Raw genomic sequence first — 27,392 nt, forward strand, 5'->3', positions numbered from 1 at the left:
CTCTTTGCGACCCCATGAATCGCAGCACGCCAGGCCTCCCTGTCCATCACCATCTCCCGGAGTTCACTCAGACTCACATCCATCGAGTCCGTGATGCTATCCAGCCATCTCATCCTCGGTCGTCCCCTTCTCCTCCTGCCCCCAATCCTTCCCAGCATCAGAGTCTTTTCCAATGAGTCAACTCTTCCATGAGGTGGCCAAAGTACTGGAGTTTCAGCTTTAGCATCATTCCTTCCAAAGAAATCCCAGGGTTGATCTCCTTCAGAATGGACTGGTTGGATCTCCTTGCAGTCCAAGGGGCTCTCAAGAGTCTTCTCCAACACCACAGTTCAAAAGCATCAATTCTTCGGTGCTCAGCCTTCTTCACAGTCCAACTCTCACATCCATACATGACCACAGGAAAAACCATAGCCTTGACTAGACGGACCTTAGTTGGCAAAGTAATGTCTCTGCTTTTGAATATACTATCTGGGTTGGTCATAACTTTCCTTCCAAGGAGTAAGCGTCTTTTAATTTCATGGCTGCAGTCACCATCTGCAGTGATTTTGGAGCCCAGAAAAATAAAGTCTGACACTGTTTCCACTGTCCCCATTTATTTCCCATGAAGTGATGGGACCGGATGCCATGATCTTCGTTTTCTGAATGTTGAGCTTTAAGCCAACTTTTTCACTCCCCTCTTTCACTTTCATCAAGAGGCTTTTTAGCTCCTCTTCACTTTCTGCCATAAGGGTGGTGTCATCTGCATATCTGAGGTTATTGATATTTCTCCTGGCAATCTTGATTCCAGCTTGTGTTTCTTCCAGTCCAGTGTTTCTCATGATGTACTCTGCATAGAAGTTAAATAAGCAGGGTGACAATATACAGGCTTGACGTACTCCTTTTCCTATTTGGAACCAGTCTGTTGTTGCATGTCCAGTTCTAACTGTTGCTTCCTGACCTGCATACAGATTTCTCAAGAGGCAGGTTAGGTGGTCTGGTATTCCCATCTCTTTCAGAATTTTCCACAGTTTCTTGTGATCCACATAGTCAAAGGCTTTGGCATAGTCAATAAAGCAGAAGTAGATGTTTTTCTGGAACTCTCTTGCTTTTTCGATGACCCAGTGGATGTTGGCAATTTGATCTCTGGTTCCTCTGCCTTTTCTAAAACCAGCTTTTTAAAAATAGCTTTTTAATAGCTGAGTAATATTCCATTGTGTTTATGTACCACAGCTTTCTTATCCATTCGTCTGCCGATGGACATCTAGGTTGCTTCCATGTCCTGGCTATTGTAAATAGTGCTGCAGTGAATATTGGGGTACACGTGTCTCTTTCAATTCTGGTTTCCTTGGTGTGTATGCCCAGGAGTGGGATTGCTGGGTCGTATGGCAGTTCTATTTCCAGTTTTTTAAGGAATCTCCACACTCTTCTCCATAGTGGCTGTACTAGTTTGCATTCCCACCAACAGTGTAAGAGGGTTCCCTTTTCTCCACACCCTCTCCAGCATTTATTGTTTGTAGACTTTTTGATAGCAGCCATTCTGACTGGCGTGAGATGGGACCTCATTCTTAATCATGTACTCTGTGCTGGGAATGCACGACTGAGTGAGATGTAGACAGTGCATCTGAGTGAGAGTTTTAGGAGCTCTCAGTCTGGGGAGAGGAGGGTGGAACACACATACATACACACATACACACACCCCACACACACAAGCAATACTGTGATAAAAATTCCACAATGATTCTCAAATGCTAATAGCAATGGTATAGCTCATTACCTCCAAACAGCTCCCTTAGAGACTTTGAGTTTCATGTGCCAGACATAGATTCATCACTGAATTGGGGGCACCACAGTAAGGAGACTTCCATCTCACTTCTATGCCTGGCTTTGGAAAAGTTTGTGGGTTTTGTTTGTGGTTTTTTGTTTGTTTGTGTGTTTTTGAGGTGAGCTGAGCTAAGTGCTGGTGTCTAAAGTGCAGCTGCTGGGCAAGAAAGAATTTGTCCTCAGCTAAGGGAAAAATTATTCCAGGCGAGGGATGAACAAGGACAGGCTTGGAGGTTCAAATGTGTGTTTTTGATGAATCCTTAGAGGTCTGCTGTGGCTGGACCGTTGACTGGTCGGGGCAGGCAGGCAGAACTGGGGAGGACCTGGAGCCCCATTTACCAATAGAATTCCGCTGCTTGGCTCTCTGCGCTTCGCTTCTGGCTTTGGCAATCCTGTTGATTCTTTGGAACTTTGGGGAAGCTGTTTTCTTTGGTCTTCAATTAACTCCTCTATAAAGAGAGAGGGCTGAGTGACCTGATTTGTTCAGTCCCTTCCAACCTGAAGAGTATGAGTTCTTTGAAGAAACTGCCCTATTTCTCTGCGCTCTTCTCTAGCCTTTGTGTGAAGAATTCTATCAGACTGAACACGCTGAGGAAAGTGTTTTGAATAAGAATAGAATCCTTGCTTTCTTACTTGGTCTGGCCTCTTTTTTCTCCCCCCTTCTTTTTGGTTAACTTATACTTGGTTAACGCAGACTGCCTCTGGAACATACCTTAAGTCCCCTCTTACATATTTATAGATACACATCAGCATCCATGTCACTTTTGGACAACCCTGGCTTGCCCTTTGGCTTCTGGTGACAGGACCGCAATGCCTTCTGAACAACTTGTAGCAGAAAGCAAGTACTTGTAGTCTAAGCAAGTAACAATGTAAAACCTATAACACAAATGGGGAGCAAATTCATTCACGGAACTGCAGGTTTCTCTGGTATACTTCAAATCTAAAAGTAATCGTATATTGCACTTGAATACAAGAGACAATTTAAAGTTAAAAAGCCCTTTCCTCGGATACGAAGTCAAGGATACAAGCTTATCCTTTCCAATTAATAAGTATTACAGCATTTTAATTGGAAAGGGTAAGCTGGTGTCCTTGACTTGGTATCTGAGTCAGGAAGATCCCTTGGAGAAGGGAATGACAACCCACTCCTGTATTCTTGCCTGAGAATTCTATGGACAGAGGAGCTTGACTGGCTACAGTCCATGGGGCCGCAAAGTCAGAGACAACTGACTTAACACACACACATACACACACACAGCATTTTAACACACTTTGTATCCTTTAAAGTACTTTTGTTTGTAGCAGTAGTTGGAATTTAGCACAGTTTTTGTGTTAAGCACTTGACACTATTGTCAAGCACTATAGCGTGTTGGCAATGGCACCCCACTCCAGTATTCTTGCCTGGAAAATCCCATGGACAGAGGAGCCTGGTAGGCTGCAGTCCATGGGGTCGCGAAGAGTCGGACACGACTGAGCAACTTTCCTTTCACTTTTCACTTTCATGCATTGGAGAAGGAAATGGCAACCCACTCCAGTGTTCTTGCCTGGAGAATCCCAGGGACGGAGGAGCCTGGTGGGCTGCCGTCTATGGGGTCGCACAGAGTCGGACACGACTGAAGCGACTTAGCAACAGCATAGTGTGTTATAGAATATTAGGGTATAGTAGGTGTGGACCTTGCCCTCAAGAACATCACAGCAGATTTCACTATAACTTGAGCAGTATCTTACCATGACACTAAATACCAACTTCAGCCTATTGCGATAATAAGAATATTGTATGGGCATTTTAAGAGGATAGTGGAGAACCAACCAGCCCAGTGCAGGGATTGTGTAAAAGCCTTCTTAGAAGAAACGATGATAGCCAAATTTTGAAAGAGGAATAGGAGTTAGCTAAAAAAACAAAAAAAAACTAGAGAGGTCATTTAATCCAAACAGAATAGCCTAGATGAATGCAGAGTAATGTGAAACAGTCTGGTGATTATGGGGAACTAATATTACTGGAACATAAAATATATATTCAGTGGCAGTACCTGGGCAGCCGCAATGGACTGAAGGAAGGTCACAGAGGATGACCTTGTATGCCATGAGAAGGAGCTTGGACTTACCTGTAAGACATGGGAGTCACTGAAAGGTTTACACAGGTATGTGGTAAAGTCAAATTTTAGTTTTTCAGGTCCAGTAGCAAGGTTTAAGGTAGGCTTGATGGAGAACAAAATAGGAAGCAAGGATTAGCTGTCTGTGAAACAATCCAAATGAGATTGATTTAGTAGGAAAATGGGAGAACAGGTTTGAGAAATGTCAAGGGGATAAAATCAGAACCAGGTGATAGATTGGATTGACAAAAGAAGGAACATAGAGAGATTCTTAGTTTCTGTCTCCAGGAAGGCTGCGTGGATTATGATGCTGTTAATTAAACCATGGAACGTAGGAAAAGAGAGATTGGGATGGAATTCTGTGCTGTAATAAATATATTTGGTCTTTATCCCCAGTTTCTGGCACAGAGTCTCAGAATTGGAATTTCCTGATAGGAAGGCGTGTCCCTTGTTATTCATAATGATGCCTTTTGATCACACCTGAGTTTATGCTACTGAGATGGTTTAGGGCAGTACGCCTAGATAGCCTCAGGATGGGGCTGGCCACCAGCAAGGCCAGGTGATTAGAGGTTGGGAGCTTTTGGCCCCATCCCTGGCCTCCTGGGAGAGGAGGGCACCAAGAGATTAAGCAGTATAATAAGATTTGATGCACTTGATTGGTGAACGAACACATCAAGATACTAGGAGGGCAGTGCACCCAGAGAGGACATGGAAACTCCACACACCCCCATACCCTGCCCTATGCAACTCTTCCATCTGGCTATCCTTGAGTCATCTTCTATAATAAAGTAGTAAATATAAGTTAAGCATTCCCCTGGGTTCTATGAGCCATTCTAGCAAAGTGTCAAACCAAATGGGGGAGGAGAGAGGTGTCTTGGAAACCTCTGATTTATAGCCACTTGGCCTGCGACTTGCAGCTGGCATCTGAAGCATAGGCAGTCAAGCCCTTAACCCATGAGATTGGATCCAAATGTGGGTCGTTAGTGCCAGAATTGAACTGGACTGTTGAATATCCAGTTGGTATCTGGAGAATCAGAGAGTTGGTTGTTGGTGTCAGAAAATGCCCCAGAAGGTCAGAGCTGGGACACAGAGCTGGGAAATGCCAGCATAGAAGTGATAGTTAAAATCCAGTGGCTGGAATTTCCCAGTAAATGGAATTTCTCAGTGGAGCAAAGAGGACCAAAGAGAGAACCTAGGAATCATGCTACGTTGAGATAAAGGTCAAAGAAGGGCTGCAGAGGTGACAGAGAATAAATGGTATAGCAGAAAATAAAGCAAAAGCAAACAAACAGAATGGTATGGAAGCAGGAGGGGAAAAAAAACAAGAGAAGAGAAATCTCAAGATACAGTCAACAGTGAGAGGTGCCACCAATAGCAGCACTGAGAGAACTCCTTATATGCCGTCGGCATTTAGCCGTGTAGAGATTGCTGGTGAACTTTGCCAGAGAAACATTGGGAATGGAGGCCAGACTGGAGTAGAGTGGGTTAATGGGAAATGTGGAAACAGACCCAACATGGGTAGACTGGCTTTGACAGCCTTGGCTGAGAACTGACGGAAAGACAGGAAGGTGACCTTAGGAAGTGAGAACTAAATAAGATTTTGGCTTTTTTGATGGAGAGCTTTGTGAGCCTGTTATAAATTAGGAGAAAGAACCAGCAAAGAGGAAAAGATGAAGATGTGGCCCAAAGATAGAATAACTGATAGAACAGGCCCAGAGGTATCAGAAAGTGGGCTTGAACATCAAGAAGAGAGAAACTTTCTTCTGAAACTGGAGGAATGTATGATGCACTAGGTGCAAGTTTAGGTGATTGTAGTCGGGGGAAGTCATGCCCTTGTCTGAATACTTCAGTTTTCAATTGACTCAGCACAGTGCTAAGGTAACCGTTTCATCCAAAGATATGAACTGTGTTTGGTTAGGGACTTGAGAGCCTGGAGAATGTTTGGCACACAAGTTGTGGGTATAGGAGAGAACTGCCAAGGGCCCAGCTGACAACAAATGTACCAGTCCCCCATAAGGGCTGATTTCTCCCCCTTTAACAGTGTGCAGAGCTGGTCTTGGGGTAGTTGTGCTGAATGGCTGTGCAAAAAAATGGGCATAACTGGAAACTAAAGATGATCAGTCATGTGTGTGTATATATATATGTGGTCTGAGCTGCTGCAAGAAATAAATCCAGAAGGGATTGATTCAACTAGGAGAACATGGAAATATCAAGGACTGTAGTCTGTGTGAGGCCAGAAAGTACATGAGGTGAGAACTGGAGAGATCACAGGCTGAGTGGAAGGTTAGAGATGTCCTAATTTCTGGATGGAGCAATCTGAATAATGATGAAAGCAAGACACTGGTGGTGGTTTATTCTATTCTATTCTGTGTGTGGCTGCTCAGCCATGTCTGACTCTTTGTAACCTTTTAGACTGTAGCCCACCAGGCTCCTCTGTCCATGGGATTTTTCAGGCCAGGATACTCGAGTGGGTTGCTGTATCCTCCTCCAGGGGATCTTCCTGACCCAGGGATCTAGCCCACGTCTCCTGCTTTGCAGGCAGATTCTTTACTACAGAGCCACTGGGAAATTGTGAAGTGAAAATAAAGGTCACTGGACTTAATGCCAAGTTGTTGGATGCCATCCCGCTTGAACATCGGACTTTGAAGGATCAAGGTATCAACGTTCTTGAGAAACGGAACATGACCAGTATGTTAGAGGATGAAAGCAATAAGGAACTAGGTCAGTGTAACTCACAGAAGGTTGGATCATCTATATGCTGAGTACAGGTAAAAATTAATTTTAGTTTTTAAAATCAAGTAAGCTAACAAATTTAGAAACAAGAGTATTCAATAAGTTAATTATCTGAAATATTTTAAAAATTAACAGCAGAAACTAACACACCATTTAAGTCAACTCTAGTGAAAGTGAAAGTTGCTAAGTTGTGTCTGACTCTTTGTGACCTCAAGGACTCTACAGTCCGTGGAATTCTCCAGGCAAGAATACTGGAGCGGGTATAGTCTTTCCCTCGTCCAGGGGATCTTCCCAACCCAGGGATTGAACGCAGGTCTTCCGCATTGTAGGCAAATCACCGACTGAACCACCAGGGAAGCCCAGTCATGCTGGAGTGGGTAGCCTATTCCTTCTCCAGAGGATCTTCCTGACCCAGGAATTGAACCACCGTCTCCTGCATTGCAGGTGGATTCTTTACCAGCTGAGCTGTCAGGGAAGCCCTTTAAGTCAACTATAAGCCAATAAAATGTTTTTAAAGAATCAATTACTTTCTAACAATGCTAATTTGAAAAGTAAACTGGAGGAAGAAAAGACCCTGAGAGCTGAAAACTCCCAGAAATAGATATTAGGACTTAAAGTAAAACTATATACCTACTAAAGTGAAAGTGAAAGTCGCTTAGTCATGTCTGACTGTTTGCAACCCCAGAATTATACCTACTAAGTGAGACAACTTAAATGGAGAGGTTTACCTCCTTTTGAAAGGAAACCTTCACATTATAAAGATAGCTTCATTCCTTAAATTTATAAGTTCAGTACAACCAAACAGAATCTCAGTGACTCTCTTAAGAAACATTAAGGGTGGTCCAATAGCTAAACAATATGGGGAGAAGGATTCCATATCTGATCAGGGAACTAGATCCCACACGCAGCAAGTAAGAATTTTCATGCTATAACTGAAAGATCCCCTGTGCCGCAACTAAGACCCAGTGCAGCCAAATAAATGTGGTTTTTTTTTTAATTACAGAATGATTCTGAAAAGGATAAGCCTGTAAGAATATCCAGCCTAAATCTGCATGACAGAAGAAAGGCTCATAACTTGTCTCCCTGATGTATTGTCAAGCTATTGGATTTAAATTTACCATATTAACCCATTTACTCCTAATCTCGTATTCAGCTGCCTTCTTTACCTCAGTATTTACATCAGTCATCATTTTGAAATAAGCTCCTTCAAAACCCTATTTAAGATGTAAAGAACTTTTAAACAATATCTTAGTGAGAGTCACTTAGTTGTGTCTGACTCTGCAACCCCATGGACTCTAACAGTCCATGAACTTCTCCAGGCAGAATACTGGAATGAGTAGCCTTTCTGTTGTCCAGGGGATCTTCCCAACCCAGGGATTGAACCCAGGTCTCCCTCATCGCAGGTGGATTCTTTACCAGCTGAGCCACAAGGGAAGCCCAAACAACATTTACGATTATAATAAGTTCCTATTCATTTTCTGCCATAAGAGTGGTGTCATCTGCATATCTGAGGTTATTGATATTTCTCCTGGCAATCTTGATTCCAGCTTGTGCTTCTTCCAGCTGGCATTTCACAAGATGTACTCTGCATATAAGTTAAATAAGCAGGGTGACAATATGCAGGTTTGACATACTCCTTTCCCAGTTTGGAACCAGTCCATTGTTCCATGTCTGGTTCTAACTGTTGCTTCTTGACCTGCATACAGATTTCTCAGGAGGCAGGTTAGGTGGCCTGCTATTCCCATCTCTTTAAGAATTTTCCACAGTTTATTGCAACCCACACAGTCAAAGGCTTTAGCATAGTCAATGAAGCTGAAGTAGATGTTTTTCTGGAATTCTCTTGCTTTTTCTATCATCCAACACATGTTGGCAATTTGATTTCTGGTTCCTCTGCCTTTTCTAAATCCATCTTGAACGTCTGGAAGTTCTCGGTTCACATACTGTTGAAGCCTAGCTTGGAGAATTTTGAGCACTACTTTGCTAGCAGATGGTGGCTCACACGGTAAAGCATCTGTCTACAATGCGGGAAACCTGGGTTTGATCCCTGGGTCGGGAAGATCGCCTGGAGAAGGGAATGGCAATCCACTCCAGTACTACTGCCTGGAAAATCCTGTGGACAGAGGAGCCTGGTAGGCTACATTCCATGGGGTCGCAGAGTCGGACACGACTGAGTGACTTCACTTCACTTTGCTAACATGTGAGATGAGTGCAATTGTGCAGTAATTTGAACATTCGTTAGCGTTGCCTTTCTTTGGGATTGGAATGAAAACTGACCTTTTCCAGTCCCGTGGCCACTGCTGAGTTTTCCAAATTTGCTGGCATATTGAGTGCAGCATCTTTTTAGGATTTGAAATAGCTCCACTGGAATTCCATCACCCTAGCTTTGTTCGTAGTGATGCTTCCAAAGGCCCACTTGACTTCACACTCTAAAATGTCTGGCTCTAGGTGAGTGATCACACCATCATGGTTATCTGGGTAATGAAGATCTTTTTTGTATAGTTCTTCTGTGTATTCTTGCCACCTTTTCTTAATCTCTTCTGCTACTGTTAGATCTGTTTCTGTCCTTTATTATACCTATCTTCTCATGAAATGTTCGCTTTATATCTCTAACTTCCTTTCCCATTCTGTTGTATTACTCTATTTCTTTGCATTGTTGAATTAGGAAGGCTTTCTTACCTCTCGTTGCTATTCTTTGGAACTCTGCATTCAGATGGGTTTATCTTTCCTTTTCTCCTTTGCTTTTCACATCTCATCTTTTCTCAGCTATTTGTAAAACCTCCTCAGACAACCATTTGCCTTTTTGCTTTTTTGTGGGAGGATGGTTTCGATCACCACTTCCTGTACAGTGTTACAAACCTTTGCTCATAGATCTTAAGGCACGCTGTCTGTAAGATCTAATCCTTTTAGTCTATTTGTCACTACCACTGTATAATCCTAAGGGATTTGATTTAGGTCATACCTGAATGATCTAGTGGTTTTCCCTTCTTTCTTCAGTTTAATTCTGAATTTTGCAATAAGGAGTTTCTGATCTGAGCCACAGTCAGCTCCTGGTCTTGTTTTTGTTGACTGTATGGAGCTTCTCCATCTTATTTTTGCTTTTTTTTTTTTAAACCATAAATCAAAGCAAAAGAAAAGAAAAACAACCAGTAATTGTGTCTACCAAAGAGTTTTAGATAGTGCATTTAATTAACATAGAAACTTCATTTCTAAAGTATCATTACACATTCATCAGTAAGGGGGATTATTTTTCCAGAAGTTCTTGTTTGTGCTGATAAATTAACACTTCTCTTCCAGTCCTCATCATACAACTGCTGGTTTAAAAAAAAAAAAAAAGTCAATTGTTTTCCACTCAGCTCAGTAACCTTGGCTCGGTTGACCCTCAGCTCAGTAGTTTCAAGATTTTAATGATTATAAGACTTCAAGGGGTCTGAAGGTGGGCTAAGAACGTGCAATTTTACAAGACCCTCCCCTAACCACAGATGGGTCTGAGATAGAAGATCCTTAGGTCCCGCTTTGAGAACCACTAAATTGTAGAATTCCCAGACTGATCTTACCAGAAGCTGTATGGCTCAAGAACACCTAAAGTACACACCCTGGAGGAGAGAAGCATTTTTTAGCCTAATTTGTCTTCTCAGTCTTGGTTTTGCTACGTGTTGTTGTAGTCTGTATATTTGTGTCCTGAGCCCAGGGTTCCATTAGTTAGTTAAAAGAAAATAGGATCCAGGCAAAACCCTGAGGACACAGAGTCCTCCCACATCCTCTTTCACATCTCTCTTCTCTTGTGTTTCCAAAGACACCTTCTACCCAGTCACGTACTGCTGTCCCCGCGGAGATGTTGACACAGCGATGACTTTGACCTTGCTGTGGTGGAGAGACGCCCTCAGTTACTTCACATATCAGTAGGTTCATCAGTACCATTTTTCTAGATTCCACATATATATGTGTGTGAATATATATATACACATATATATGTGGAATTCTGTATATAGATTAATATATAGATTAGATTCCATATATATATTAGTATATGATGTTTGTTTTTCTCTTCACATATCAATAGCTTCATCAGTACCATTTTTCTAGATTCCACATATATATGTGTATATATATATATACACACATATATATGTGGAATTCTGTATATAGATTAATATATAGATTAGATTCCATATATATTAGTATATGATGTTTGTTTTTCTCTTTCTGACTGACTTCACTCTGTATAACAAGCTCTAGGTTCATCCACCCCAGTTCAGCTCAAATTTGTTCCTTTTTATGGCTGAGTTTTTTGCATTGTATGTATGTACCACAACTTCTTTATCTGTTCATCTATCAATAGACATCTGGGTTGCTTCATGTCCTGGCTTTTGCAAATAATGCTGCAGTGAACATTGGGGTGCGTGTGTCTTTCTCAGTTATGGTTTTCTCAGGGTATGTGCCAAGTAGGGAGATTGCTGCGTCATAGAGTAGTGTTAGTCCTAGTTTTTTATGGAACCTACATACTGTTCTCCACAGGGGCTGTATCAGTCTGCATTCCCACCAACAGTGCAAAAGGGTTCCTTTTTCTCCACGCTCTCTCCAACATTTATTGTTTGTAGCTTTTTTGATGATGGCCATTCTGACCTGTGTGAGGTAGAATCTAATGCTTTGAGAGTGCTGCTCTTTGCACCTGGAACTCCAGATTGTGTTTCAAACCTACATCCTGCTTGCTTTTTATATGGTGCAGAATTGACACTGTTCTGTGCTCAGGAGGTGTGACTTAACCCTGTAAATGCTCAAAGGCAGAGGACCAGATGTGAGGGAAAGGCCAGACAGTCTCGGTGCCAGGAGAGCCCGAGGCTTCGCTGACACCTACTGTTGATGGGCCAGAGGAAATGGCAGCTGCGCTATCACATCACCACCTGTGTCTGCTCTGCTCAGGTTTCTCTCTAGGCTGTCCTTTGGATGTGAGCGGGGCGGGGGGGGGGGGCAGGTTGGAGAGGAGCAGCTGCTGCATGAGGTACAGGCAGGCTACAGGCGTCACTCCGTGGTCCCACCTAGAGTTACGGTAGCTCGTTCAGTTGGATGCTCTTTGCTCATAATTACAGCTTGCTTCATGTTAACCCATGTAATTTTGAATCTTTTTTCCTTCACCCCCAAGAAAACCTAATCTGGCCCACATATTGAGATTAGGGAATTTCATGTCTGTTTCTTACTCTCCCCAGAGTAGCCAGGGCAGCTAGGCTCCCAAGAGAAAAGGTACCCCTAGCAAGTAAAGATATGAAGATGGGTGCCTTCTACTGCCAAGCTGGTGACAGCCACATGGACTCATACAGGAAATGTGAACTCTCCCAGATCCCATATTGGGTGCTCAGATATCCATTTCTGTTTGGAGATGATTCAGTTCCTACAGTCCTAAATACTGGAGAGCAGGAAAAATAATTTTCTCTCTACCCTTCTGCGTTCTTAGCTATATATATAGGTTCTGAGACACCTAAAATACAAGACAGGTTAACAAGAGAAAAGCAAAGATAAGTTTATTAACAGGTAGAATTCATGTATACCTGGGAGATTCCCCAGGGGAAAAGGAGCAACTCCAGGTGGTTGTAGAATTTGGGATTAAATACCATCTTAATAAGGAAAGAGGAGAGTAAATAATTTTTAGGAAAGATCAAGGGCCCGTAGAATAAAGGGGAGGTATTATAGTTGTGACAGAATTTGTCTGGGTGTGGTGTAAGCTCCTAGTCTCCTCTCTGATGAAGTCAGTCCTCCCTGGTTGATGAGACTAGGGGAGGGGATTTATGACAATTGAGTTCCTCTGGGAAAATCTGTCTTTAGGCAGACAGGAGACATTCAGAGAAAGCCCCTCCTGGCATTTGCTGTTCTTCAGGTACCTAAAAGTAGCTCAAAATCATTATAGAATACTAAATTGACATCTCTTAGGGTAGCATGCTCTGCTACTCTTCAGTAATAATTCAGAATGCTAGAGACTTCCCTGGCGGCCCAGTGGTTAAGACTCTGTGCTTCCTCTGTAGGGGCACAGGTTCAATCCCTAGGCAGGGAGGGAACTAAGATCCTACATGCTGAACAGTGTGGCGAAAAAAGAAAAGAAAGAAAGAAATTGTCTTCCACCCTGAAATAATAATGTGCTTATTCTAAAAAATAATAATTTGTAATGCCAAAACCTTCCCTGAAGAACAGCTAGATTTCACATGTTTTTTGTTAATTACAATTAGTTAACTAAATTAATCCTTTTTTGAGTGTTACTGGTATTATGTTGATCTTTTTTGAAAAAAAGTGCTTATCTTTTACAGCTATGTATTAATTACAGATGTGAAGATAATGTGGTCATTTGTTGCACAAAAATATGAAGTGGGAGGAACGGACAGAGATACAGGTGAAACAAGACACTCATCTGAGCTATGAGTAGATAATCATTCTTCTGCCTACTGTATTTCATAAAATTTTCATAGTAGGTGGTTGGAAAATTTTGCAATCATTTATGAAAGTAAGTGAAAGGGTAGCTTTAATTACTCAGCTATGATGTAAATTGGGCTTTCCTGGTAGCCCAGCTGGTAAAGAATCTGCCTGCAATGAAGGAGACCCTGATTCGATTCCTGGGTTAGGACGATCCCCTGAGAAGGGGTAGGCTACCCACTTAAGTATTCTTGGGCTTCACTGGTGGCTCAGTTGGTGAAGAATTTACCTGCAATGCGGGAGACCTGGGTTTGATCCCTGGGTTAGGAAGATCCCCTGGAGCAGGGCATGGCAACCCACTCCAGTTTTTTTGCCTGGAGAATCCCCATGGATAGAGGAACCTGGTGGGCTGCAGTCCATGGGGTCGCAAAGAGTCGAACTTGCCTGAGCGACTAAGCACAGCACAACACATGATGTAAATTATTAACCCCCAAAAGTAGAGAGTCCAAGTTTTTCTGATGAAATCTATGCCTGATCTTCAAAAATTGCCACTATTCCTCTTGTCAGTGCCACCTAGCTTCATGTAAACTCCTTTATTTCCACTCCCCCCCCCTTTTTTTTTTTAAATGAAAACAGAATGTGTTTTCTAAAATCAAGTTTGATGTGACAGAGAGCAGCTCTGTACAGTGCTGCTTATAACACATGCTCTGGAAGGGAGGATCTGGTGTGGAGATGAGAAAGTCAGACTCTTATTAAGACACTGAAATATGATAAATACCCCTTATGAAGATGCCACTCCCAGAAACCATGCATTGGGTTACTCTTAGAAAGTCACAGCATTGATTCCTCTCCTTGAGCCTTAATCCAGTTCAGAGGTATAAAATGAAGAAAAGCAATCCTGTTCTCTTTCTGTTTCTTAGAATCTGCAATAACCAAGCATTGCCCTTTAAACTCTTAAAGTAAAGCCACTTAAGGTGTAACAGCCCCTCCCAGCTGTATGACAGCTCATTTGCCCTTCTTAAGGCTGACTCCATTACCTTTCACCCAGTTTGGGAGGAAGGAATGGTGAAGCTTCCTCAATGGAAATGTTTCTTCTCTGCCCCCAACATTTGCAGGTTCAGTTTGTCAGATCTTTGTCTGGCAGGCTTGGAAAGGCAGGCCATGGCCTCACTGAAACTGCTCTTGATTAATTTTAGTCTAAGTTTGCCAAATATGACCTAGCCTCCAGCAGAAAAGTTCCCTGATCTTTCCCATGCCAGTTTTCCTGAGTCCAGGAATTCACAGTGGAGTATATCGCTTATTGCTGTTTAGAAGGTCTGTATGGTTAAAAAGGGTTCTGGGCTAGAAATAAGATACCTGGTCTCAGTTGTGATATAAGGAGCATGAAGTGAATAGAGTCCCCCCTCATAGAGATAATACCCAGGCCCTGCCCTCCAGGGGTTACGGTCTAAGAGTAAAGGTGAACAAATAATAGCCCGTTCATAATTATTAAACCCTGTATTAAAGCATACAGCTTCCATGGCAGTCATACCTTTTAGGGTACTGGGGAGAGTCGTTAAGTAAAAGAGGGTTGGTCCTCAGGGCACAGAGAGGAATGGGGAAGGCTTCCTGTAGGAGGAGACCCCAGCCAGAGCTCAATCCTGGAAGATGACCAGTGCTTGCCGGAACCACGAAAGAAGGCTTGGGCAGCCCTAGCACAGGGCTGGACAGAACATGGCAAGAGGGTGAATGCCAGTGAGGAGGCTCCAGATTGCAGAATGCCTCCTGTACTCAACTTCAGTTTTATGCTGTAGGCAGTGGAGAACAAAAAGGCTTTTAAATGAGGTGAGGTTGGGGAGATGATGTGAATATTATAGTATATTTGGGCTTTTCAAAGATCACAGGACAATGTGATCTTCTGCACAGATGGAAGGAGGAAGTGTTGGATATCATTCAGGTGAGGTGGGGAAGTTTAGGGGTCTGGACAGGAAACACTGAGGACCCTAGCTAACCCAGTAGAACTGGGAAAGAGCAGGAGGGGTCATAACTGGAATATGTTAAGGACGTAAAATCCACAGGTTTTGGTGTCTGACTAGCTTTGGTAGGAGATGGATAGTCAAAGTATTAGAACTATGGAGGTTCCAGTCACTCAGATTGCTCTTTGGTCACTCAAGGCTTTCGTCTTAGTTTCCTTATTTGTGAAATATGGATAACACCTGTCTTACATACCTGCCTCATAAGGTTGGCATGAGGACTAGTATGGCCTGGTGGTGTGGGCGGGGATGCTCTTTAAGAACAATGCAAGTGTAAAGTCATCTGGAAAATCCACTAGGAGGGTGTGGCCAGGAAGAGGAGAGGGGCCAAGAATAGATGTTTTCCAAAGCAATATATGTTTTAGCACAGGTAGAGAAAATGCATATATGTAGTGGGAGAGAGAAAGGATAGGAAATAAGGATATCAGATATAAGATTTATTAGACTTTTACTGTTCATTTCCTTGAAAGAGGTACTCATTATTATGTATAAATCACATTAATTACAATTATAAGCATTTCTTTTCAACAGAGTTGCTAGTTCTACAATCCTTCCATATTTTGATACATATATCAATTATATAATATATGATATACAGCATATAACATGTATTCTTTTTATATTTTATGATAATATTCTGATATATACTACTTATATCATATATACTATATAATTATGGAATTCCATATTGAAATAACTAAAAATGTACTCTTTTATTTTCGCCATAGGGTAGCAAGAACTATTCTTCCCCTAAGTATATATAGTTTGGACATGTTTTGGTTAAACTAAAGCCTTTTACAGAAAACTGTTTAATATAGAGTTTTCCCATTTTTTAAAATGCGATAGTCTTTCTCTTCTTTAGAAATGGAGTCCCATTACTTTTTCATTAGGAAGAAATCCTGAGTTTCAGTAATACTATCTAGCATTCAAGCAGAGAGAATTTTCATCTGTGGGAATGATATCCATAAAGTCCCATGTCCATTTTCTTCACTGGGGATGATGTGGCATTTCCCAGTGACCTCTGGGAAATTCCTGTGTGCTCCATCCCGAGCCGTCCTCATACGCATGTAGTTCTGCACCTTGAGATCAGAATACAGGACAGTGAGACTGCTTCTGCCAGTTTTAAGTGGGGGGATCAAAGGAGAAATAAGTTTCTAGATGGCTGTCTGGTACTATTTTGGACTCTTGTGGCAACTTTTAACTCTGCTGCAATGCCTACGTACCTTGGTCTTTCCGCTCTCTCGCGTTTGATCTTTTCTCCTCCTCCCCTAAGTAAAACAGAAAGATAGAGAATTCTAGGAAATGAAGGGTATAAGAGGAAAGAACACTTAAGTCATCACAGATGGGCGCCAGGGTAGTAGAAGACAGCTCATATCTCTAATGCTTCCAGTCCAAACACCTCCTGCAATAGCTAAGGGCCAGAGGAGCACAGCTGGTCTCCACAGGGACCAGGATTCCTGAAAACAAAGCAAATGTTTCTCTCTTCCCAAGTCGGCTTCTAAATGGCCTTGTAGTTTTACAGTTTTCTTTAACCTTAAAAGTTACTATGCTATTCATTGGTAAAATATTCCCTTCTGGCTAAATACATGCATTTCTGGCATGGTACATTCTGTCTCTCTGTTGCTCTCCAGATAAAAGTTATTACTGTAGGTATGGTAACAAGAGAAAGGAAGTCTAACTCAAAAGGAATTTCCGTGAACATAAAACACTGTTCTACCAATGCAGTTTACTAAGACTCCATCCCTTTGGGGTGTCTCTCCCTCCTCTTCCTTTTCCCATTTACCACCTGGTCCTCATTCCTTCTCTTTCCCGGAAGAGTGCCTCTAAAATGGAACTCCCTAACATGATCCTCTTCCAGCACCCATGTATCAGAAAATACACATCAGTCTTCTTAGGAGTAGCATTTTCATAAAGCTGAGCCTCATTTCAGGAGCATTTTCATAAAGCTGAGCCTCATTTCAGGAGACCGTGGCAGGGCTCTGTTAATCTCTTGCAAACTCAGAACTCCTCTGCTCAGCTGCACCCTCATCCCTCCAGGCTTAAGGACAGCACCTCAGATACTCAGTTCTTTGTAGTCCTACTCACCTCCCAGATTCTAACACTACGGATACCTTCTCATTGGCATTCCTGATATACAAAGCTCTTGTTCTTTTTTTTTTCTCCTTCTTTGCATCCTGTAAAGTTTTTATGACTTTGCCTGCAATCCTCATCCTCCCAGTTCTTGATCCTCTGTTCCTTTAAAATGGGGTTCCAAACTGATCTGCTGTGAGAAGGATTACCCTTACTTCTGAAAAACCCAAAATAGAGATCTTAACTTTTTTTTATATTCCGGATTTTAATGGGGTTCTTTTGACAGTGGGTTTAGTTTTCTTCTGTGTGTGCTTAATCTACAGTTCTCAAGGCAAGAATACTGAAGTGGTTTGCCATTCAGAAAACTAAGATCATGGTATCTAGTCCCATCACTTCATGGCAAATCGATGGCAAAGCAGTGGCTGCCTTTATTTTTCTGGGCTCCAAAATCACTGCAGATGGTGATTACAGCCATGAAATTAAAAGACTCTTACTCCTTGAAAGGAAACTTATGACCAACCTGGACAGCATATTAAAAAGCAGAGACATTACATTGTCAACAAAGGTCTGTCTAGTCAAGGCTGTGTTTTTTCCAGTGGTCATGTATGGACGTGAGAGTTGGACTATATAAAAAGCTGAGCACCGAAAAATTGATGCTTTTGAACTGTGGTGTTGGAGAAGACTCTTGAGAATCCCTTGGACTGCAAGGAGATCCAACCAGTCCATCCTAAAGGAGATCAGTCCTGGGTGTTCATTGTAAGGACTGATGTTGAAGCTGAAACTCCAATACTTTGGCCACCTGATGCAAAGAGCTGACTTATTTGAAAACACCTTGATGCTGGGAAAGATTGAAGGCAGGAGGAGAAGGGGATGACAGAGGATAAGATGGTTGGATGGCATCACCGACTCGATGGACATGGGTTTGGGTGGACTCCGGGAGTTAGTGATGGACAGGGAGGCCTGGCATGCTACAGTTCATGGGGTCGCAAAGAGTCAGACATGACTGAGCGACTGAACTGACTGAATCTACAATACCTGAGTAATTTCCAGCCTTATTTGATATTTCTGATTTTTTGAATATTTGCCGTAATAGCTGAAAATTTGTTAATCCTGTGTTGTTGTTTAGTTGCTGAGTCGTGTGTGACTCTCTGTGACCCCACTGACTGTAGGCTGCCAGGCTCCTCTGTCCATGGAATTCTCCAGTCCTACTGGAGTGGGCTGCAATTTCCTGAATTTAATGCCCTACCTGAAATTTTCATTCTTATCTTTCTGTTTTGGTAAGTTTCTCATTACACTTTTAAAAATCTAGGTTGTTCCCAAACACTTCCTTCTGGCCAAAGCCTTAATTAAATAGATTTCCTTTAACGTATCTTAGGTATATTAAAAGTGTCAGTTGGTGGAAGAACACTTTCAAAACAAGAGTAGAGATATAAATACAAAAAAATATTTAAAGTCTTTGCCCCTGGGAAGATTATTAGTTTGAAGGAGATATATATATTTTAGAAACTTTGTTAGCATGAGCAATGTACTATACAAAATCCTGTTTACGTGCTGAGGGTATAAATAACAGAACAGAGCTATCATCAGCAGCAATCTACCTTTCCTGGAAATTGAAAAAGTCAATTGCTGTCTCCTTGATGCATTTTCTTGTCACTTTCTTTTGCTGTTTTCCAGTTGTGCTTGGCCTCAGAATACCACTGTCAAGAAGTTATTTAGTTTGATTATGATTCTGCTTACAATTGTTTCTTCCAACAATGAAGACAGTCAGTTTTCATATATTTCAAATTATTACTCACCTAACTAATGATCAGTTTGAAAGATAAGTTTGCACACAATGCTGAATCAATGAAAGGAAAAGATGACTTTCTTTCTCCCCTCTTCTACCTTCAGCCTGGTCCTCTTCCAACAGGATTTAAAATCACACTTGGAAATGAGTTTTGTACATAGTTCTTGAGATTAAATTTAAGCTCAAGCCCCTTTTCCAATGCTGATTATTGTTCTGAACTCTATACATACTCAAAACTGTCCAGTCAATGAATATTAATTACATAATTTTTTTTTATGTCCAGACATTAGAGGTAAAGAGATAGGGGCTACTCTCAAGAGGGACATGTCCTGGGCATGGAGCAATGAATAGTTGTGGGTTGTTAGGAAGGAGCAGAAAGGACAGTCTAGGCTAGACAAGCCAAGAGCCACACCCAGAAAAAGGGTGAAACACATAAGCAAGGCTGTGGGCTTCCTTGGTGACTTAATCAGTAAAGAATCTGCCTGCAGTGCAGAGACCCTGGTTCTATCTGTGGGTTGGGAAAATCCCCTGGAGAAATGAATGGCGACCCACTTCAGTATTCTTGCCTGGAGGATCCCGTGGACAGAGGAACCTGGCAGGCTACAGTCCACGGGGTTGCAAAAGTCAGACACGACTTACAAACTAAAGCACCATGGTGAGAGGACCAACACGGCTAGAATGGAGGAATCATTTTAGAAAGTAGAGAGAGGCTGCAAAACTCTGGAGAGTCTTGACTCACATCCAGATGCCTCATTCTGATGCTCAATAGGAAGCCGTTGTTAGTTCTGGAATAGGGGCATGACATAATGGAGGCAGTGTCTCAGGGGGATGAATGGGGCATTGATTACCCAGAAGACTTGGAGAGGGAGACCCTGGAGATCACCGCTGTGTGTCTCCAAGGTTGAGGGGACATGTCTGCAGCTGCAGCTCTTCTCTACTGTTAACTTCATCTTAAAGCAGTGACAGAAGCCCCTGTGGGTGGCTTTTTAAAAAGTAAAAATATAAGCCAGTTTGAGTTGGGCTTCTGTTCCTTAAAAATCAAAATCTTAATATTTGAACACATTTTGAAGTTATGTGAGTTGCCTTAGGCTTTGAAAGAAAAGGAAAACAGAGTTCAGTGCAGTTCAGTCACTCAGTCACGTCCAACTCTTTGCGACCCCATGGACTGCAGCATGCCAGGCTTCCCTGTCCATTACCAGTTCCCACAGCTTGCTCAAACTCATGTCCATCAAATAAGTGATGCTGTCCAACGATCTCATCCTCTGTCGTCCCCTTCTCCTCCCACCTTCAATCTTTCCCAGAAAAAGGGTCTTTTCAAATGAGTCAGTTCTTCACATCAAGCGGCCAAAGTATTGGAGTTTCAGCTTCAACATCAGTCCTTCCAAAGAACATTCAGTACTGATTTCCTTTAGGATTGACTGGTGGATCTTCTTGCAGTAGAAGGGATTCTCAAGTGTATTCTCCAACACCACAATTCAAAAGCATCAATTCTTCAGCGCTCAGCTTTCTTTATAGTCCAACAATCACATCCGTACATAACTACTGGAAAAACCATAGCTTTGACTAGACGGACCTTTGTTGGCAAAGTAATGTCTTTACTTTTCAATATGCTGCCTAGATTGGTCATAGCTTCTCTTCCAGGGAGCAAGCATCTTTTAATTTCATAGCTGCAGTCACCATCTGCAGTGATTTTGGAGCCCAAAAGAATAGTCTGTCACTGTTTCCACTGTTTCCCCATCTATTTGCCATGAAGTGATGGTACCAGATGCCATGATCTTTGTTTTCTGAATGTTGAGTTTTAAGCCAGCTTTTTCACTGTCCTCTTTCACTTTCATCAAGAGGCTCTTTAGTTCCTCTTCACTTTCTGCCATAAGAGTGGTATGATCTGCATATCTGAGGTTATTGATATTTCTCCCAGCAATCTTGATTCCCGCTTGTGCTTCCTCCAGCCCGGCATTTCTCATGATATACTCTGCATATAAGTTAAACAAGCAGGGTGACAATACACAGCCTTGAAGTAGTCCTTTTCCTATTTGAAACTAGACTGTTGTTCCATGTCCAGTTCTAACTGTTGCTTCCCGACCTGCATACAGATTTCTCAGGAGGCAGGTCAGGCAGTCTGATATTCTCATCTCTTTCAGAACTTTCCAGTTTGTTGTGATCCACATAGTCAAAGACTTTGGCATAGTCAATAAAGCAGAAGTAGATGTTTTTTGGAACTCTCTTGTTTTTTCAGTGATCCAAAGGATCGATTTGATCTCTGGTTCCTCTGCCTTTTCTAAATCTTGTGCGTCTTGAACAGCACAAACAAAACCTTGTGCACACCAGGACCCAGGAGAAAGGTGCTGTGACCCCACAAGAGACTGACCCAGACTTCCCCATGAGTGTCCAAGAGTCGCCAGCGGAGGCGTGAGTCAGTGGTGGCCCCCCTGAGCAGGATTGGGGGCATTGAGTGCAGCAGTGCCTGTACCAGCCATTATCTTCATTGCCTCCACCATAGTTTACCCTCAGGTCAAACAACAGGGAGGGAACACAGCCCCGCCCATCAACAGAAAATTGGATTAGATTTACTGAGTGTGGCCCCGCCCATCAGTACAAGACCCAGTTTCCCCCTCAGTCCCCCTCAATCAGGAAGCTTGCATAAGCCTCTTATCCTTAGCCATCAGAGGGCAGACAGAATGAAAACCACAATCACAAAAAGAAAGAAAGTGAAAGTGAAGTCCCTCAGTCATGTCTTTGCCACCCCATGAACTGTAGCCTACCAGGCTCCTCCATGCATGGAATTTTCCAGGCAAGAGTACTGGAATGGGTTTCCATTTCCTTCTCCAGGGGATCTTCCCAACCCAAGGATCAAACCTGGGTCTCCCGCATTGCTGGCAGACACTTTACCATCTGAGCCACCTGGGAAGCTCCCAAGGTCCAGCCTCAGCAGAGTCCAGGGATATCCTCAGGATGGACGATGTCAGCAAATGAAGAAAGATAGAGAAAGAGATAAGGAAAGAATGACACAGGGTGACCAAGCGTCAGTGAGCAAGGCCTGTCACTTTATTTTCAGAGAGGGCTTTTATACCCTGAGTTGTACATACAGCAAGGTGAAAAATGCAGAGTCAACTCAACATTCCATCAGTATTAACTTTTATCGATACCAGGTTCCTTCCTGCAAGAGTCTTATTTTTTGTACATTATCTTCTGGCCTGGAGGCCTGTTGATATTTTATGACCTCTTTTTGATAAAGGTTGGTCAGCCAGAACAATAATTTTCCCTTGAAGTGTTTCTTCTTAAATTCCTAGCCTGCATCACCCTTAAAGTACAGTTACATTTTTATGGAGCAAAGATTCACCAGGTTACAGCAAAGAAAGAACTTATTAACTCAAAGCCTAATGTTGCTAATGCTAAGGCTGCTCCTTGTTTTTTCTACATCCTGACTATATGCACTCCCAGGAACACAATGGATAAAGGATGTGAGAACTTGGCAGCAAATATTGGCTTAACAATGTTGCAAGAGTCTGGATAAACCTGCCAAGTAAGCTAGAATGCTAACAGGGGGTTTGAATTGAAACACTCTTATCTTGTCCAGACTTATTAACTAAAGCCCTAAGTTAACTCTTTCCAGAGAAAGGTGGTCGGGAACAGCCCCCTGTTAATGTCAGAAGAGTTGGTGAAAAACATAAAATAGTAAGACAGACAGATTCTGGTTTTGCAGTAGATGCTCGAGCAGCTCCAGGGGGTCCATCGAGTCCTGAGGCCTTGCTTATCAGGACTCTTCCGCATGACCTTGTCATGGATGGGATGGCCCAGGGAGTCCCTCGAGTCCTGCATGGGTGGGATCTCCCGTGCTGGCTCCTGGAAGGAAGCCACAATCACAGAAAACGAATCAAACTGATCACATGACTGCAGCCTTATCTAACTTGGTGTAACTATGAGCCATGCCATGTAGGGTCACCCAAGACAGATTGGTCATGGTGGAGAGTTCTGTCAAAACATGGTCCACTGGAAAAGGGAATGGCACACCACTTCAGTATTCTTGCCTTGAGAACCCCATGAACAGTATGAAAAGATAAAAAGATAGGAAACTGAAAGATGAACTCCCCAGGTCGGTAGATGCCCCATATGTTCCTGGAGAACAGTGGGGAAATAACTCCAGAAAGAATGAAGAGACGGAGCCAAAGCAAAAACAACACCCAGTTGTGGATGTGACTGCTGATGGAAATAAAGTCCAATGCTGTAAAGAACAATATTGCATAGAAACTTGCAATGTTAGATCCATGAATCAAGGCAAATTGGAAGTGGTCAAACAGGAGATGGCAAGAGTGATCGTTGACATTTTAGGAATCAGTGAACTAAAATGGACTGGAATGGGTGAATTTAACTCAGATGACCATTATATCTACTGCTGTGGGCAAGAATCCCTTAGAAGAAATGGAGTAGCCTTCATAGTCAACAAGAGTCTGAAATGCAGTACTTGGATGCAATCTCAAAAACAACAGAATGATCTCTGTTCGTTTCCAAGGCAAACCATTCAGTATCACAGTAATCCAAGTCTGTGCCCCAACGAGTAATGCTGAAAATAGAATTGGGAGTAGGTATAAAGGTAGGAATGAATCATATGATTGTTCATGGAACCAGCTTAAAGGGCCATGTTGGGGCCAGTTGGTGGTCTGTGCTCAGCCATTCCTCCAGCCCTGATATTGCAGCTAAGATTTAGAGCTTCCCTGATAGCTGAGTTGGTAAAGAATCTGCCTGCAATGCAGGAGACCCTGATTCAATTTCTGGGTCAGGAAGATCCACTGGAGAACGTATAGGCTACCTACTCCAGTATTCTTGGGCATCTCTTGTGGCTCAGCTGGTGAATCTGCCTGCAATGCAGGATACCTAGGTTTGATCCCTGGGTTGGGAAGATCCCCTGGAGAAGGGAAAGGCTCCCCACTCCAGTATTCTTGCCTGGAGAATTCCATGGACTGTATAGTCCATGGGGTCCACAAAGAGTCAGATACAACTGAGCATCTTTCACTTTCACGCCCTATGGCAGTGTGCTTGGGACTCAACAGAAATCATTTCCAACTGACAGAAACCTTCCTCTGTGAGGACAGTATCTTTTTGTTGTTGTTCTCTGGGCTCTGCTGGTTTTCATATAGAATTTTTTACCTGCTACCAATATATGTCTATTATATGGCAAACTAGATTTGCAAAGTCACTCCCACGAAACACAGTTCTTCTTGTGTTCCCTGTAACTAGCCCTGGTGGTGCTGATCCTCTCCACTCCCCAGATAAGCTTTGGGTTATCTTGGGTGTTCCTCTCCGTTGCTTGTTCTCCCACTCGACCCGGTGTTCTCTCTCAATTCTCTCTCTAGTGTCTGCCTCTCTGGAGGTCAAGCTCCTCCCCCATCTGCCTCTCTGTGTTCTCACTGTCTCCAGCCTTCACCTGCGCCCATTCCCTGTTCTTGTACATTGATGCAAGTGTAACCCTCCATGAGCATGTCTATCATCAGGCCCCTTGTATGTGCCAGAAGAGTAAGCACTGAGTAACATCTCATCTTCATCATTTCATCCCTTCTGTCTAGAAATCTTTGATTAATCCCCACTGCCAACTAAATAAAGTCTGAACACAGCCCTCTCTCATTAAGAACCAAACTTAACAACAGTTTAATTTGCTTCTTTCTGCTGCCTTACTCCAGGAAAAAAAAAAAAAAAACAACTGCTAAGTTTTTCATCTGCCTCCCCAATAACTTTTAACTGTGTTTGATTTTAGTGGTAGTGTTACTTCATTATCTATAAAAATGTATGCATCCTGTTCTCTCTTGCTTACTAATTCTCTGCTTTCTCTCTCAGCTTCCTGTTTTGATGGAACATAAGTGTCAACTCATTGATACTTACTTCCCTGCTTGCCTCTCTTCTGCATATCACTTTCTCCTTCCTATTTTCATGCATTTGCCTCTTAAAAAAAACACCCTGACCAAAATATCTTGTGAAGTTAATTTTACTCCCAACTTTTTAGAATAAGAAGTTCTTTGACCCCTTCTTTGACCTCTGTATCACTCATATTTTTTGTTTAATAATACGTTCTCCTTTTTTTTTCTTTTCTGTTTAGAATTCCTATTCATTTGATATAGAAGTACCTGGCTTAAACATGTCTTGTTTTTCCCTCTTACATTTTCTCTTTTCAAATTTCCGTGTCCTGATGCTATTTTCCAACCCTTTGATTACATAAATAGGTCTCATTCCGTTCAGTTCAGTTTAGTTGCTCAGTTGTGTCCGACTCTTTGCGACCCCATGGACTGCAGCACACCAGGCCTCCCTGTCCATCACCAACTCCCGGAGTTTACTCATGCCCATGAGTCAGTGATGCCATTCAACCATCTCATCCTCTGTCATCCCTTCTCCTCCCAGCTTCAATCTTTCCAAGCATCAGGGTCTTGATCTTGTTCAGGGTCTTCTTCACATCAGGTGGCCAAAGTATTGGAGTTTCAGCTTCAACATCAGTCCTTCCAATGAATATTCAGAACTGATTTCCTTTAGGATGTTTGGATCTCTTCGCAGTCCAGGTGACTCTCGAGTCTTCTCCAATACCACAGTTCAAAAGCATCAATTCTTTGGTGCTCAGCTTTCTTTATAGTCCACCTCTCAATCCATACGTGACTGCTGGAAAAACCATAGCCTTGACTCAGTGGACCTTTGTTGGCAAAGTAATGTCTCTGCTTTTAACAAGCTGTCTAGGTTGGTCATAACTTTCCTTCCATTGAGTAACCATCTTTTAATTTCATGGCTGAATTCACCATCTGCAGTGATTTTGGAGCCCCCAAAAATGAAGTTTGCCACTGTTTCCACTGTTTCTCCATCTATTTGCCATGAAGTGATGGGACCGGATGCCATGATCTTTGTTTTCTGAATGTTGAGCTTTAAGCCAACATTTTCACTCTGCTTTTTCATTTTCATCAAGAGCCTCTTTAGTTCTTCTTCACTTTCTGCCATAAGGGTAGTGTCATCTGCATATCCGAGGTTATTGAGATTTCTCCTGGCAGTCTTGGTTCCAGCTTGTGGTTCATCCAACCCAGCATTTCTCATGATGTACTCTGCATAGAAGTTAAATAAGCAGGGTGACAATATACAGCCTTGACGTACTCCTTTTCCTATTTGGAACCAGTCTGTTGTTCTGTGTCTAGTTCTAACTGTTGCTTCCTGACCTGCATACGGGTTTCTCAAGAGGCAGGTCAGGTGGTCTGGTATTCCCATCTCTTTCAGAATTTTCCACAGTTTATTGTGATCCACACAGTCAAATGCTTTGGCCTAGTCAATAAAGCAGAAGTAGATGTTTTTTGGAACTCTCTTGCTTTTTCGATGATCCAATGGATGTTGGCAATTTGATCTCTGGTTCCTCTGCCTTTTCTAAAACCAGCTTGAACATCTGGAAGTTCACAGTTCATATATTGTTGAAACCTGGCTTGGAGAATTTTGAGCATCACTTTACTAGCTTATGAGATGAGTGCAATTGTGCAGTAGTTTGAGCATTCTTTGGCATTGCCTTTCTTCGGGATTGGAATGAAAACTGACCTTTTCCAGTCCTGTGGCCACTGCTGAGTTTTCCAAATTTGCTGACATATTGAGTGCAGCACTTTCACAGCACCATCTTTCAGGATTTGAAATAGGTCAACTGGAATTCCATCACCTCCACTAGCTTTGTTCATAGTGATGCTTCCTAAGGCCCACTTGACTTCACATTCCAGGATGTCTGGCTCTAGGTGAATGATCACACCATCATGATTATCTTGGTCATGAAGATCTTTTTTGTACAGTTCTGTGTATTCTTGCCACCTCTTAATACCTTCTGCTTCTGTTAGGTTCATACCATTTCTGTCCTTTATCGAGCCCATCTTTGCATGAAATGTTCCCTTGGTATATCTGATTTTCTTGAAGAGGTCTCTAGTCTTTCCCATTCTATTGTTTTCCTCCATTTCTTTGCATTGATCGCTGAGGAAGGCTTTCTTATCTCTCCTTGCTATTCTTTGGAACTCTGCATTGAGATACTTATATCTTTCCTTTTCTCCTTTGCTTTTCGCTTCTCTTTTCACAGCTATTTGTAAGGCCTCCCCAGACAGCCATTTTGCTTTTTTGCATTTCTTTTCCATGGGAATGATCTTGATCCCTGTCTCCTGTACAATGTTATGAACCTCCATCCATAGTTCATCAGGCGCTCTATCTATCAGATCTAGTCCCTTAAATCTATTTCTCACTTCTACTGTATAATCATAAGGGATTTGATTTAGGTCATACCTGAATGATCCAGTGGTTTTCCCTACTTTCTTCCATTTAAGTCTGAATTTGGTAATAAGGAGTTCATGATCTGAGCCACAGTCAGCTCCTGGTCCTGTTTTTGCTGACTGTATAGAGCTTCTCCATCTTTGGCTGCAAAGAATATAATCAGTCTGATTTCGGTGTTGACCATCTGGTGATGTCCATGTGTGGAGTCTTCTCTGTGTTCTTAGAAGAGTGTGTTTGCTATGAACAGTG

The 27,392-nt window shown here is 42.4% G+C and overlaps 1 protein-coding gene across 6 annotated transcripts in view; it reads left to right on the plus strand.

Moving 5' to 3' along the window:
• GRAMD3 (GRAM domain containing 3) overlaps positions 1-27,392 on the plus strand; it is a 122,815-nt gene that overhangs the window by 60,034 nt on the left and 35,389 nt on the right. For 2 of the 6 annotated variants that reach the window (XM_018050698.1, XM_018050697.1), the window contains exon 2: positions 10,417-10,522. The exons of the other annotated variants lie outside the window; for them this stretch is intronic. In XM_018050698.1, the coding sequence (XP_017906187.1) occupies positions 10,417-10,522 (106 nt within the window). The remainder of the gene's footprint in view (positions 1-10,416; positions 10,523-27,392) is intronic. 6 annotated transcript variants of the gene reach the window in all.

The sequence above is a fragment of the Capra hircus genome, chromosome 7, assembly GCF_001704415.2.
Source record: "Capra hircus breed San Clemente chromosome 7, ASM170441v1, whole genome shotgun sequence".
Taxonomy (NCBI): Eukaryota; Metazoa; Chordata; class Mammalia; order Artiodactyla; family Bovidae; genus Capra; species Capra hircus.